The sequence below is a fragment of the Aspergillus nomiae genome (assembly GCF_001204775.2).
Source record: "Aspergillus nomiae NRRL 13137 chromosome Unknown contig00191, whole genome shotgun sequence".
In the NCBI taxonomy this organism is placed as follows: Eukaryota; Fungi; Ascomycota; class Eurotiomycetes; order Eurotiales; family Aspergillaceae; genus Aspergillus; species Aspergillus nomiae.
Genome location: NW_015378246.1, coordinates 20291 through 34312, shown reverse-complemented (window position 1 = coordinate 34312; position 14022 = coordinate 20291). Strand labels below are relative to the sequence as shown.

Here is a 14022-nt window from a genome sequence, read left to right as displayed (position 1 = left end):
TTGTGATGTTACAAGCGTCAAGGGTGAGGAGCAGACAGACTCCAAGCGATCGCAATAGGGGAAGTTGGCTTGGCAAAGATCCACGAAGTAGACGATTTCCCTTCGTTAAAGGGAGACAAGCATCGAGAATAAAGACGCCGGTATTCAAGAACAGATTCCAGAGGGTCTGGACAAACTGGAGAGCCTGCGATAAAGGAATAGTCGGGTCAGGCATAGGCACAGTACATTTGAGAAGAATATTTTACAGGCAGGATTGAAAGTCTATAAATGCACAAAGGGTGGCAATGATGAATTGATAGAGTCCAAGCCCTTGCCGACTCACCAATCTGCGTTTTGCAACCACGAGGGTCAATCGATGGGTTTATTATGCCTTCCAACCAAGTTTACTGGATGAAAGTTCTTATATGATATGGAAGATATCAGGGGATCCTGGGAGTAGGTAGGAGATCAACAAGAATTCGTTATTAGCAAAGCTGGTTATGATGTGACATTCACTTCCCACAAAGAACAATCAATGGTCGTCGTCCCTGTGCATCTAGTAAACATGAATGAATGATACCTGGAGCAGAAACAGTCCTGGTCTCGGTAGTCGAGGGCGGTCAGCAGAGTTATCTTGGGCAGAAACACAATGTTGGTGGATTCCCTTAGATGGAGGGGCACTGGGCGGTGAGAAAACATTGGCCATTCATCGTGCTCTAATTGAAAGCGGTGAGTATCCCAACACCCACTTTGAATACTAGTCAAAGAAAAAAAAAATGCTTTGCAGAAAAGTCAAGATCACATGATCTACAAATTTACACACATTTTCAAGCCCATGTCGAAGCTCAATTATACGATCATTTAGACGGCCAGGCTCTTATCATTGTTTGTTATGGTATAGAATTCTTCAGCTACAAATCATACTTTCACAACGATCTTTGGAAGCCATTCACAATGCCCAAAGCTACATCATCTCGCTCGGCCGCTGTTGGCCGTCGACACAATCCTCTGGCTGAAGATATCGTGACAACAGGCCATTTACGGACCCATTCCAGCAAAAATAGTAAACGCAAGTCGCGATCCGATGAAGACCAAGATGATGGCGAACGTTTCATCGATGCAAAAATGTCGCGCAAAATCCTGCAGATTGGGCAGGAACTAGCGGACGAGGATGCTGCTGAGCAAAGGGCTGCTTTGGGCATTACAGCGGTGAAAGATAATACAGCATTTGATTTCGAATCTCGATTTGATGACGATGAAGGTCTTTCCGATGACGAAAAGTTTCAGGATGACCAATGGGGCGATGAGGAAGAAATTGAGGAAGTGGTCTGTTATTGAATTAACCCCCGACGCCCCATTCTATGGCTAATGTCTCATGTAGGAGGTCGATCCAAATGACCTTGACATGTTCCATAAATTCGTTCCCGGTGGCGACGAAGATCCTATATTCAATCCTAGTGAACCGGGCGCTGGTGGTCAGAGCACAAATTTAGCCGATCTCATCCTTGAGAAGATTGCTGAACATGAAGCAAAGCAAAACGGAGATAACGGTCCCTTCATTCAGGGCGGGGGGCTACCGGAAGATGCAGTTCAGATACCGGCCAAGGCAGTGGAAGTATATGAGAAGTAAGCATGAAAACCATGTCTCCCATATGATCTAAATATTAATAGGAGCCTAGAGTCGGTATGATACTCTCCCGCTATAAATCCGGGCCACTTCCCAAGCCTTTCAAAATTCTTCCTTCTGTTCCCAATTGGCCGACGCTCCTTTCCATCACTCGACCAGAGTCATGGACCGCCAACGCTGTTTATGCTGGAACGAGGATCTTCATCTCATCGAAACCCGCAGTTGCCCAGGAGTTCATCTCAACAGTACTCCTAGATCGGGTTCGAGAAGAAATCCACGAGACTAAGAAACTTAATGTGCATACGTACAACTCGTTGAGGAAGGCACTATACAAACCCGCCTGCTTCTTCAAGGGGTTACTGTTCCCTCTTGTCTCTAGTGGCACTTGCACGTTACGCGAAGCACATATTGTCTCCTCGGTCATTGCCCGTGTATCCATCCCGGTGTTGCATTCTGCGGCCGCTTTGTTGCGCATGTGTGATCTTGCTGCGGAGCAGTCTTTGACATCACTAGAAAGTACCGGCGCGGTGAACATGTTCATTAGGGTGTTCTTGGAGAAGAAGTACGCGCTTCCTTACAAAGTCATTGATGCGCTAGTCTTCCACTTCCTACGATTCCGGGCGAGCGACAACGATGAGGACTCAATGATGACGAATGGACGTTCACGGGACACCAACAAAGCGTATAAACTTCCCGTTCTTTGGCACCAGTCGCTCTTGGTCTTCGCACAGCGTTACCGCAATGACATCACTGAGGATCAACGAGAGGCGCTTCTAGACTTACTCCTGGTGCGCGGCCATAAAGATATTGGCCCCGAAGTCAGGCGGGAGCTGTTGGCTGGCCGAGGTCGAGGTGTTGTCGTGCCTGACCCCGAGAAACAAGGTGCCCTCGATGCTGGAGATGATACAATGGACGTTACCATGTAGGTGGGTATACATGGATAAATCTTTAGTCACCTCCCCCCTTTCCCATCTGACTTCTACGGTTTTGATCTTGAGTCGCGATCCGGATCGGCGTTATCATGGCATGATGTCTTTCTTTCCCTCTTCTTTCGGTTTTTGTATATATTCCCATGGTATCAAGTGAATTGTTGTTTTCTTGCCGATGACATTCGGGACAAAAGTGGACAGTGGGAACAAAACGAATACAAGTAAATTGGCACTAAACGGTGTAGGTGATTGGCTATCCTCTGTAGATCACGTCGTTGAAACGTTCTGGAATAACGAGGGGGCAGGGGTTTATTTTTATTTTATTACGCTTGTCTCTTAGTTCATGCTCCCCACCCGTCAAAGCATGACAAGGTTAGATCAGTATGTAAAAAGACAAGACTGTCACAGAAAGAGAAAGCGAAACAACAAGAAACCTCCCTGTGGACCCCTTGCAATAAGGACATGGGGGATACATACATACCTTTCGCCTAGCATACCACACCATCGATTCGGTATGCCTTCCTCGACGACATTAGTTAACCCTTTTCGAGCGATGCATGCACTCAGACCTACGGCGAGTCATATTGCGTGGCTCAGTACGAATTAGCAAGGTAGAAATGAGGACTGATTAGTTGGGTGCGTGGCTGAAAAACGGGAACAAAAGAAAGGCGAAGGGATTCTGGTGCATTCCATTTTCATTGTTACAGGGCGAATGAAACCCTTCAATGGATGACCATTGAAACCAGTGGAGCCATGTTCTTCCCATTGAAAGCTGAAGGAGGATATCCACATTCTAGGCCCAAATATGTAGGCAGGTACAACTCCTCCAAGAAAAGGAAAAAGAGAAAGATACTGTTCTTGCTTGACCCCGCAAGGCGGAGTGTTTGAACTTTGGACAGATGCACCGGAAATTTTTTGTAAAAAAAGAAAACGATCCGATTAGTCGTACCTACAATCTGTACGGATGACGGAGGATATACTCCGTAGTATCATCAACCCGACGGGAATCCGATGGATACTGGGGGCCTGCTAGCAGATCACTCGTATTCCAACTTTAGAAGTTCAGGCGCTCCAGGCAGCGGCATCAAGTGAAGTCTCACCCTCTACCCCACATCATCGAGGGAGCCTATTGGGTATTCTCTATCAGACACGGAGGCCGAGACCTCCAAAAGGGGCGAAAAAAGGGACTCCACCCCTGTGGGAGGTGGTAACTAGTTGTTGCAAGTAAAGAACAAAAGAGGTTGATGGCTGTGGGACTGGACGATGACTGGTCGTTTCAGCACGTCAATAATACAGATTACATCCGCAGTACCGGTTCTATGGAATGCGTGAAGGGAATTCGCCCCGTGCCCCGTAGTATCCATGTAATGATACCGTCAGGTAGGCTGACGACCATGACTCCGCCCCCTTGCTGCAGGGCGCGGCGGATGAGACCACGTTGGCCTTTTAAAGAGTCAACCGTTCCCCCAAGTCCACCTCGAGAGAAGACACTCTGGCCTTCACACAACCTTTACCCTCTTTTGGTTTTGAACACCTGTCCTTTTTCAACAATCCCACTTGCGGTTTCTGACACTCTACCCTAATTGAATCGGGGCTTAGCCTCTACTCAACCGTTATGACACCGTGGCTTCTAACCTTGTGATCTGGGCCCGTGGACGTGATCATACTACATTTTCCGAGAAAGACGTACACTCTGGAGGGGGTTTTGTTTTTTTATTTTTATTCTCAACCTCTGGCAGAGCCAATACATTACACGTTCTCTAGAGTTACGACCACCTTATGATCACTATGTCTTGTGATATGGAAAACACCATGTCTTCAGTAGAGTCATTGCCCTCCACACCGGCATCGGAGGTACCGGTGTTGACGGTCTCCCCGGCCGACACATCCTTGGATAACGCAGATGTGAAGACGCAGGAAGTCAAACCAGAAGAGAAGAAGCCCGCAAAGAAGCGGAAGTCGTGGGGCCAGGAACTACCAGTGCCCAAGACAAACTTGCCTCCGAGGTATGTCGCTTTAGTTCAAACAGATGCCCTGGGATAATGGCTGACATGGCAAAGGAAACGTGCCAAAACAGAGGACGAGAAGGAGCAGCGTCGCATTGAGCGCGTCCTTCGAAATCGTGCGGCAGCTCAGACGTCCAGGGAGCGCAAAAGGCTGGAAATGGAGAAGCTGGAGAATGAAAAAATCCAGATGGAACAACAGAATCAGTTCCTGCTTCAGCGGTTATCTCAGATGGAAGCGGAGAACAATCGCTTAAGCCAACAGCTTGCTCAATTGGCTGCTGAGGTCCGTGGTTCTCGTGCCAACACTCCAATGCCAGGCTCTCCAGCGACAGCATCTCCCACCCTTACACCTACATTGTTCAAACAAGAGCGTGACGAACTTCCTCTCGAACGCATCCCGTTTCCCACTCCCTCTCTTAGCGATTACTCCCCTACCTTGAAGCCTTCCACTCTGGCTGAGTCCTCCGACGTGGCACAACATCCTGCAGCGGTGTTGTGTGACCTGCAGTGTCCGTCGCTGGACTCGAAGGAGATGGAAGCGCCCTCCCACTTTTCGACCTCGGCTCAGACCTTAAATATCACCCTACAGATGACGTTGCAGCTCCTCTTTCTGACGATGACTTCAACCGCTTATTCCACGGTGATTCATCCGTTGAACCAGATTCTTCTGTCTTTGAAGACGGGCTTGCCTTTGATGTTCTCGAGGGAGGAGATCTATCAGCATTTCCATTTGATTCTTTGGTTAATTTCGACTCCGAACCCGTCGCCCTCGAAGGCATCGAGATGGCCCACGGGCTTCCGGATGAGACTTCTTGCAAGACTTCTAGCGTGCAACCCAGCTTTGGCGCGTCCACTACGCGATGCGACGGGCAGGGCATTGCAGCTGGCTGTTAGCGAAAGGTTCTCTCAGGGAAGCATGTCGGTCACCGATACCCAGGGGGTTCGGTGGAGCTGGGAGTCGCTCCTAACCTTATCATGGGCGATAGACCGACTTGAGAGCCCGGGACGACGCAGACGAATTTTACATGGTTTGAAGACATCGCAGATTGAGCGGCGCAATAATCTAGGGAAGCGTCAGGTGAATATCCGGAGTTTATGGAGTTCAAATAAGACGGAGACGTTGACGTCTCCGCTTACGGGCAAGGATTGCTGAGGGCCTATTATGTGTATAATAATTTTTGAATGATTTCAAATAAAGAGACCGCTAGCAACTGAGCGGGTTCAGTGTTAATTTTTCGTTTCTCCTGTATTTTTCCTACATATACGCTTTGACAGTCGCAACGCAGCCACTCCAAGAAGGCATGATTCTCTTTATAAGCGACGACAAATGCTGTCCCACGATCGTTGGAAACTCAAGGATAGGCGTAGGGATATTGGTCATGTTAGTTTGTAACCATTTCATGCGGAAATTCGGATGACGTTGCCACGCAAAGGGCCCCTCTCTTCTAGGTTCCGATATTGAAACTGAGCCCATGTTGCCTCCCGCTTTCCCTTTAGGTTCCCCTCTTCGCCTTTCTTGCATCTCTCTTTCAGCGTCTTGACTTGCTGCTACTTCTTCTCATCTCTTTTTTTATTTCCCCACAACCAATCATTGCAGGCTGCCATAGTATATATAGCCTTCGAAGTCCAGAGACCGACAATATGGTTCGGAAGGATCCCATCTTCGAAGCTCGTACTAATGTGAAGGTAGGTGGATTCTCAGTCTCCTCCATCTCCCTTTTTTTTTTTTTTGTTTTTTTATTTACCCCATCACCCCTCCTTTTTCCTACCTGTTGGCTATATATTTCATTGCTTTCGCTTCTGTTTATATAGTTGACTAACCCAACTTCCTTGGTTAACAGTTACACTCCAACCGGCTTAAGAAAGAGGCCGCTCGCGCCGAATCGACTTTCAAATCTGAGAAGGCAAAAGCAGACAAGGCCATGAAAAATCGCGAGTTCCAGATCGCCCGCATCCACGCTGCCTCTGCAGTACGCGAGAAACGAAGACAGGTAACCCTCAAGGAGGAAGCAGCCCGCGCAGATGTTATCATCAACGAGCTCAAGGCAGCACAAAGTACTCGTGATACGTCTCGCACTTTAGCCCTAGCATCTCGGGGCTTAGATGCTGCGTCTAAGAGCGTGAATCTTGAGGCGTTAGTCTCCCATGCGAACAACTTTTTAGCACGCTCCGAGGATTTCAAAATCGCTAGTAGTGCAATTGAGGATGTTGCACAGGGCGTCTCTATGCGAGAATACGGTGCTGAGGGTGAAGCCGACGTTGACCGCCTTATGGAGCAGCTTGCGGATGATGCGGGCGTGGACCTACGCATGGCTCTGGATGCAGACGCCGCCCCCAAAGAGGACGTCAAGAATCAGAAAGAAGCTGAGGCAGACCTCGAGGATGGCTTGGGCGCCAGGCTACGAGCTTTAAGGGCTGCGAGCTGATCCTTCAACTCCCTCTTCATGTCCGTCTCTCTTGTCAGCAATTTCCGTTGCTGCGTGGTTGGTCGGATGCGACCGCCATTTGTTAGCTTTGCTACTATCGTGCGGACTTTAACGAAGTTATGCCCACCTGTTCACGTTTGTTATCAGGGCGCTTGTTTTTTCCAGGACTTCCCCTCCCCTCTTCTGTCTATCATGTATTGGTCTCTTATGGGTGAAGGCTTGGCGTAGGTTCAAGTTTGGACTTCAATGTATACTCGGAGTACCTGGTGTCTTCTTTTCCTCTTCCTTTCTTTTGATTTTTTCTTTGTCCTTTGTTTTCTTCCTTCTGAGTGAAGGCAACAGCCAGGCTTACGATTCTGTTATCTTGATCGCATAGAACTGCCCGAGATTTGTAGTGCTGTCCATAGCTTGCGAGGCCCGGATAAGGTCTTAGAGCTCGATTTCGTCTCTCATTGTGAGAGGAAACTATATATTTCGACTACCTTTTAGTATAAAATTTGTAAGGCCAGATAGTAAGTCAAGAATAGGTAGAGTCATCCACAACTATTCTATTGCTACAATCAAATATTTCAATTTAAACCCAAAGGCGCCGCCTCCAGGCTATTATTTCTGCATGCTTTCCACGAACTAGTACAAAGGAATACGAGAAGACCACAGGAGAATGAAAACTTGTTTATTTTGCCTTATATAACAATATACAATCATGGCTCTTGTAAGAACAGCCGGGCTAGCTCAATCGGTAGAGCGTGAGACTCTTAGTCTTCACGGTATCTCAAGGTTGCGGGTTCGACCCCCGCGTCGGCTTCATTTTTTTTGAACTTTTTTTTTGTTTATTCTGCCTCTAACTGTTTTTGGATGTAGTAAATTTAGTTCTCTGTCCCTGACCCCACCCAGAGCGCACTATCTACCCTCTAACCTCCGCAGTCCCCCATCACTCTTTAGTACCAATACTGCGTACATCCGGCCTGCCTAGGCACCCCACCTAACGTGAACACGTCCGGCTACTTGCCGGGGAATCCATCCCGTCACATAAAGTAGCCCTAACCTTCTGAAGACGCTCCGTTGATCTGCCATTCGATAGTTATCACCACATCCACATATCACAGGCCAATGAATTACCTTTTTCATACACCATAGTAACCATACCTAACCACATCTAACGCTTGGAGACACTTGAAGTCTCTTCGCACGGACAAGGGTGAATGCTTGTTATCCTGTGCAGAGGATGGATGACACAGCAACGACACCGAGTCTCAACAAGACATCCCATGCCAGACAGGCGGCATGTCTCAACTGCAGAAAGAGCAAGGTCCGATGTAACCGCACGCCAGGGGATGCAGGCTGTGATAGGTGCAGGCAGGCCGCTGCGGAATGTATCGTGCCCAGTCACCATGTTGGCCGGCAGAAAGGAGTCAAAAAGTACAGACCTGTATGCTGTTGTACTATGGACCCGGCTGATACTTATTTCAATTTTTAGCAAACGTAAAGGCCTTGAGAAGGCGTTACATCAAATAGAACAGGCTCTCAAGCGACCTAAGTCTGATGCGCCCGAATCTGATGCTGCACAGAAAATCATATCCAATCTCCACGATTTACTGAACAAGACACAAGGTAACCAGCTGTACCCCGAGGCCGATGAACTATCAGAGGACACAGACCGGGCACGCAACCCCCATTCTCCCCACGGGGTTGATACAGGTGACAGTTTGTCACTGGACGATGCTGAGAACCCACTGCAACTACTGGCGCGCGCGTCTGACCTTCAGCTACCACCGGCTGAAGTGCGTAGTTTCCAGAGATGGCGTCCCCTGGAGCCACTACAGCCAACAGCACTACCACAAAATAATAACGCAGAAGACGATTCCTCCACGGCTAGACTGTTTTTTGTCCCCGTCAAGGCGCATTTGGACCTTGGTTCAGACATGGACCCCGTCGAGCTAGGCCTCGTCACCCTCGATGAAGCCGAGTCTCTTTTTGCCTTGTATGGTTACATATCTGCCCTCGTATTCATCAAATAACCTGGGCTCATGCATCTTTCTAGTTTCTATCAAGACCTTGCTCATACTCGATGGGGTCTTGACCCCGTCGTCCATACTGCGTCTTTTGTACGTTCACAGTCGGCTTTCCTTTTCACATCAATAATGGCTGCGGCTGCTCTGTTCTTACCGTCAGCGGCCGCGCTATCGAAGAGACTGTCCAGACACTGTAAATCGTTGGCTCAGATGGTCATAGCCAAACGTTTCAGATCGGTTGAGATAGTTTTGGCTTTCATGGTGAATGTTCCTTGGATGGCCCATGGTAATTACTTGGGTGACGACGACACCTGCTCCTACATTGCCATGGCTCTGGCCATTGCACTGGATTTGTCTCTAAATAAGATTGTTTTACCGTCTACTAGCTTTGACAACGGCGTTATAAGACGGCTTGCCAAGGCCGACTGTATTGATGCAAAGAGAGCATTGCACATGGATGGCTTCGATAATGTCGATCCAAACTCGGAATGGGGCCAGAGGCTACTGCGACGACGCGAAAGGACCTGGATTGCTTTGTTCGTTTTAGAACGAGGGTAAGTAGTCCTGCTCTGAGTTTTGTATACCAATCCGCCCCTCTATAACTAATGTACCCCTACAGCGTATGTTTAGCTCGTGGAAGGAGCTACACTGTCCCCCAGACTTCTCTCATCGTAAGTTGTGACCGATGGCATGTCTCGAACTTTGCAGATGCGCGTGATGGGCCCATGAATTCGATGGCTGCCCTCCGAAGAAACCTGGTATGTTATTCTGCTACGTTTTGGTTGGTCGATCTTGCGTCTTAATAAATACTATATTAGGATGATCTATTCAAGAAGGTCAAGTCCAGTTGCGATAACTACCAGGTCACCGATGCTGGCTCAGAAGCTGCTCAATCGTATACACAATCCTAGCCACGTGTTGATCAAATGGGTTGCTAACGAAGGTTCCAGGATTAAGACCATGATAGAAAGTTTCTATGATCGCTGGTATGAAACATGGGGGCCGGCGATTGGAGAAGGTCAATGTAAGTTTGCTGGTCGTTGTTGAACCAGGCAGTCTTTTGCTTGGAGGAGAGCTGATTCAGGGCAAAGCGTATTCCCTTCCACCGTACGTGGAAATTCTAGTTACCCACACGCGATTATCAACGTATGGTGGCGTGATTAATCACCCCACGGCGCCACTTGAGGTAAAGCGTTTCTTCCGAGCGGCCGGCCTTTCCTCAGCGCTGAATGTAATGAGGGCAGCCATCCAAGGAGAATCACGATTAAAATCGATGCCGAACAACACGGTCATTATGATTTCATTTGCCGCATGCTCTGCCCTCAGCCTCAGTGTGGCGCCAACTGATACCAGATCCAGCCTGGCCCCAAGTGTACGGACTTTGATTGAGGAAACTGCAGGCGTGCTGGAGCGTATTGGGGCGACCCCTAGTCATAGGAACGGTGCGTCTGTGCTTTACGGACGGTATCTAAGAGAGCTAGTTCGACGAGGCTCCGAGAATCAGAACGAACCACGGATGCCAGCCGAGGCGACCCTGAGATCACCATCAGCCTTTGATGGGTACGGCACTGTGCCGCCAGTGTCGCAACCGTCATTTTCACCTTTGCTTTGGTCAGAGCCGCTGCAGTTCTCTGCTATGTCTGATGGACAGATCATCGATGCTGTGAACCGAGCGGGCATCACCTTCGGGACGGGCGTGCCGGATGTTCCACTGGACGATATAATGAGTTGGGACTGGTTGGACATTGGAAATGTAACTGACTTCGGCTTCTAACAACACTGAGGGGAAAAAGGAGCCGATCCCCCATCCCGTCGGTGTCCAGAAGTAGCTCCGAGTGCCGATCCGTTGCCTCACAAAACAAAGCTCTTGCACTCCATTCCCTTCAATTGCCCTGTCTTGTTTTCCTTTCTTTTTCCCCTTTCTAAATTCTATTCTCCAAAGGCCTTGAGTGAAAGATTATTGGCATTCTACCGAAGACAATGATAATGACGACATTACGGATTTCAGTGTTGCCATTGTCGCGGAGAGCGCTCCCAGTCGCTCGGCCATGGTTCCAATCAAAGACATACTACAGATCCAGTGTGCCACTGTTGCGTCGGACGGATATTAGGAAATCTGCTCAGTACTCAACAGCTACGGCGGAGCAACCGGTGCGAATGCCGGAAATCGACCGTGCTGCATCGAAACTTTTCAGAAATGCGGATGATGCTGTAGCAGACCTTAGAAGCGGATCTACCATCCTTAGCTCAGGGTTTGGACTTTGTGGTGTTGCAGGTGATTATACATGGTTTGTGTCTGGAAACAAAGTCTAGGGCTGATATGTTCCTACCGTAGAAACTATTATATCTGCTATTCATCGCCGGGGGCCCGAGCACTTACATTCCCTGACCGCGGTTTCGAATAATGCTGGTGCCCCAGGGAGAGGAGGCCTTTCTACGCTGACCCAAGCTGGCCAGGTAAATCGATTGATATTGTCTTACCTCGGAAACAACAAAGCTTTGGAGAAGAAATACTTGACGGGGGATATTGCTATCGAGCTGTGCCCCCAAGGAACGTTGGCGGAGCGGCTACGTGCGGGCGGCGCAGGAATACCTGCGTTTTTTACTCCTACAGGAGCTCGTAAGTGTCTTTTTTCCTTTTTCTCTTCCCGTTTGACTATTTGCGTTTTCCTGTTCACCCCATGGTTGAATATGACCAAGTTTTGATAAGTGCCCACCAAATTTAGACACATTCCTTCAGGAGGGACAGATCCCCGTCCGTCTAGACAAATCCGGCAAAGTTCTGGAGCATGGCAAGCCTCGCGAGACGAGGATTTTCAATGGGAAGACTTATTTAATGGAAAGTGCCCTCACTGGTGACGTTGCTATCCTTCGAGCATGGAAGGCAGACGAGGCTGGAAACTGTGTTTTCCGGTGCGTATGATCTCGATCTAGCATAGCCATGCGATACTGATATTAAATGTTTCTAGTTACACTACCAAGGCATTTAGTCCGCTCGTGGCAAAGGCGGCTACTCTTACAATTGTCGAGGCCGAGAACATTGTCCCCGTGGGCTCTATAGACCCCGACGATGTGGACTTGCCGGGAATATTTGTGGATAGGATTGTTCCCGCCACGGTCCCAAAGTCTATTGAAATCAAAAAGCTGCGGTCCACCGATGACGCTGGTGCTGTGCAACTGACCAAGGACGCTGCCATGGTGCAGAGAAACCGAATTGCTAAGCGGGCAGCGAAAGAGCTCAAGCAGGGATACTACGTCAACTTAGGCGTTGGTCAGTGCGAACCAGCCCTTCATAGTGTGTCTGCGGCTCATAGTTAGATAGGGATTCCTACACTCGCCCCATCCTTTTTGCCAGAAGGTGTCAAGGTCTGGGTACAGTCCGAGAATGGGCTTCTGGGCATGGTACGTTGGGCTTTGAATGATCCATCAAAACATTAGAATGACAGCTGACTAAAACAAGGGTTCATATCCCACCGAAGACGAAGTTGATCCGTGAGTGTTTCATTTCGATCATCATTCCCTTCTCGTCTAATATCCTCCCCTCAGAGATATTATAAATGCTGGGAAAGAAACCGTTACTCTGGTTCCTGGCGCTGCAACCTTTGACAGTAGCGAATCATTTGGGATGATCCGGGGCGGGCATGTAGATGTTTCCATCTTAGGGGTTTGTGAAACTATTCCTCACTTGTGGGCCTTTATAGAGACGAGGTTTGTCTAACTACCCTACAGGCTCTGCAAGTCAGCGCAAATGGCGACTTAGCGAATTACATGATTCCTGGTAAGGTCTTTAAGGGTATGGGAGGAGCCATGGATCTGATCTCCAACCCTGACCGAACGAAGATCGTGGTAGCTACCAGTCATACGGCCAAGGATGGATCCCCAAAGATTGTGTCAGAGTGCGAGTTGCCTTTGACCGGTGCGAATTGCGTGAGCACAATTATAACGGATTTGGTAAGGAGAGGTGAATAGGACGAGTATTCGAATAGATGGACTGACTTTGGTTACAGTGCGTTTTCCAGGTAGATCGGGACAAGGGAGAACTATTGTTGACGGAGCTTGCTCCCGGTGTCGAGGTCGAGGAAGTCCAGAGCAAGACGGGGGCGAAGTTCACCGTGGCGAAGCAACTGGAGCTTATGGAGTGATATTGTAGACCTGGGGATCTGTGACGCACGAAAAGTGATTGCCTAATTTCACCTTTCTCCTTTGAGGTATGCTCGTAGTTTTAGGTAAATATATAGATATCCATGTTCGAAAGCTGTGACGCGGTGTAAATCAACCGTGATTATATATGTGCAGTACCATAATGGAGACTGAGCTTTACGAGCTCGCTGTATTTTAGAGTTTGGAGCCCCTAGACGGGGCGAAATTGGACCCTGTCCCTTCACTGATCGACTCTACGATATCATCCACGCTCTTCAATATCCAAGTATTGCCTTCGTCACTTGCAAGCCATTTAGCCCCCTCCTCGCTTTCGACGTCGCCCACCCAGGTCCCATCCTCGAGCGCTTTGCGCAGCCCAAATACGTGTGATGTCACTTGCGGGCCAACGCCTGTTTGAGCACGCAGGCATGCAACGGCGACTATTGAAGTTGAAATTCTACCGGCATTTGCACCAGTACTTCGATTAGCCGGATCTGACAAGAGAGCTCCATAATGACTGTTCATGATATGGATGGGTAGGTCAGGGTGGGAATCGGCTAATTTGCTATATAGCTTTGACTCAAATGGGCGATAAATTGAGTCCCACAAAGCGCGGCCGCGGTGGGCGATCTCATTTATATTCTCCGGCGTTGGGGCTCGGGTAGGAGACCGCGACAGTTTCGCAGTGACTGAATCCGGAAGGCTGGCCTTGAAGGTGTTGAGACAGTTGATGGTGCGAGGGATGCCATTGAAGCTAATACATTTCAGGCCAACCTCCCGCATGAATTCAGCAACAGCTACACCCTCATCGATGGGCTGGGAAGCTGTGGCTAATTGGAAGAGAATGGCAAGGGACTCGGGGGAGTTCATCGTCATCGTGGCGGCTGTCTGAGAGGAAATGAG

The 14022-nt window shown here is 48.9% G+C and overlaps 5 protein-coding genes across 5 annotated transcripts; 4 read left to right on the top strand and 1 right to left on the bottom strand.

Moving 5' to 3' along the window:
* Positions 1 to 933: 933 nt before the first annotated feature.
* Positions 934 to 2532, top strand: ANOM_005549 (snoRNA-binding rRNA-processing protein ENP1; the record flags this gene model as incomplete). Its single annotated transcript, XM_015550806.1, has 3 exons — positions 934 to 1305; positions 1361 to 1605; positions 1659 to 2532. 3 exons carry the CDS (start codon positions 934 to 936, stop codon positions 2530 to 2532), a joined length of 1491 nt encoding a protein of 496 aa, XP_015405665.1.
* A 1767-nt stretch (positions 2533 to 4299) lies between these two features.
* On the top strand, positions 4300 to 5694 carry hacA (transcription factor HAC1; the record flags this gene model as incomplete). Its single annotated transcript, XM_015550805.1, has 2 exons — positions 4300 to 4541; positions 4596 to 5694. Exons 1-2 carry the CDS (start codon positions 4315 to 4317, stop codon positions 5692 to 5694), a joined length of 1326 nt encoding a protein of 441 aa, XP_015405666.1. The 5' UTR covers positions 4300 to 4314.
* A 488-nt stretch (positions 5695 to 6182) lies between these two features.
* Positions 6183 to 6967, top strand: ANOM_005547 (putative SNF7 family protein Fti1/Did2; the record flags this gene model as incomplete). Its single annotated transcript, XM_015550804.1, has 2 exons — positions 6183 to 6227; positions 6383 to 6967. The coding sequence occupies 2 exons, from the start codon at positions 6183 to 6185 to the stop codon at positions 6965 to 6967; spliced, it is 630 nt and encodes a 209-aa protein (XP_015405650.1).
* Positions 6968 to 8192: 1225 nt separating this feature from the next.
* Positions 8193 to 13121, top strand: ANOM_005546 (uncharacterized protein; the record flags this gene model as incomplete). Its single annotated transcript, XM_015550803.1, has 16 exons — positions 8193 to 8386; positions 8445 to 8948; positions 9009 to 9533; positions 9599 to 9737; positions 9798 to 9874; positions 9930 to 10003; positions 10071 to 10716; positions 11061 to 11254; positions 11315 to 11599; positions 11706 to 11892; positions 11949 to 12250; positions 12302 to 12381; positions 12440 to 12471; positions 12526 to 12643; positions 12709 to 12930; positions 12987 to 13121. 16 exons carry the CDS (start codon positions 8193 to 8195, stop codon positions 13119 to 13121), a joined length of 3714 nt encoding a protein of 1237 aa, XP_015405651.1.
* Positions 13122 to 13314: 193 nt separating this feature from the next.
* On the bottom strand, positions 13315 to 13995 carry ANOM_005545 (uncharacterized protein; the record flags this gene model as incomplete). The annotated part of the gene is made up of 1 exon (XM_015550802.1): positions 13315 to 13995. The coding sequence occupies one exon, from the start codon at positions 13993 to 13995 to the stop codon at positions 13315 to 13317; it is 681 nt and encodes a 226-aa protein (XP_015405648.1).
* Between the last annotated feature and the right edge of the window lie 27 nt (positions 13996 to 14022).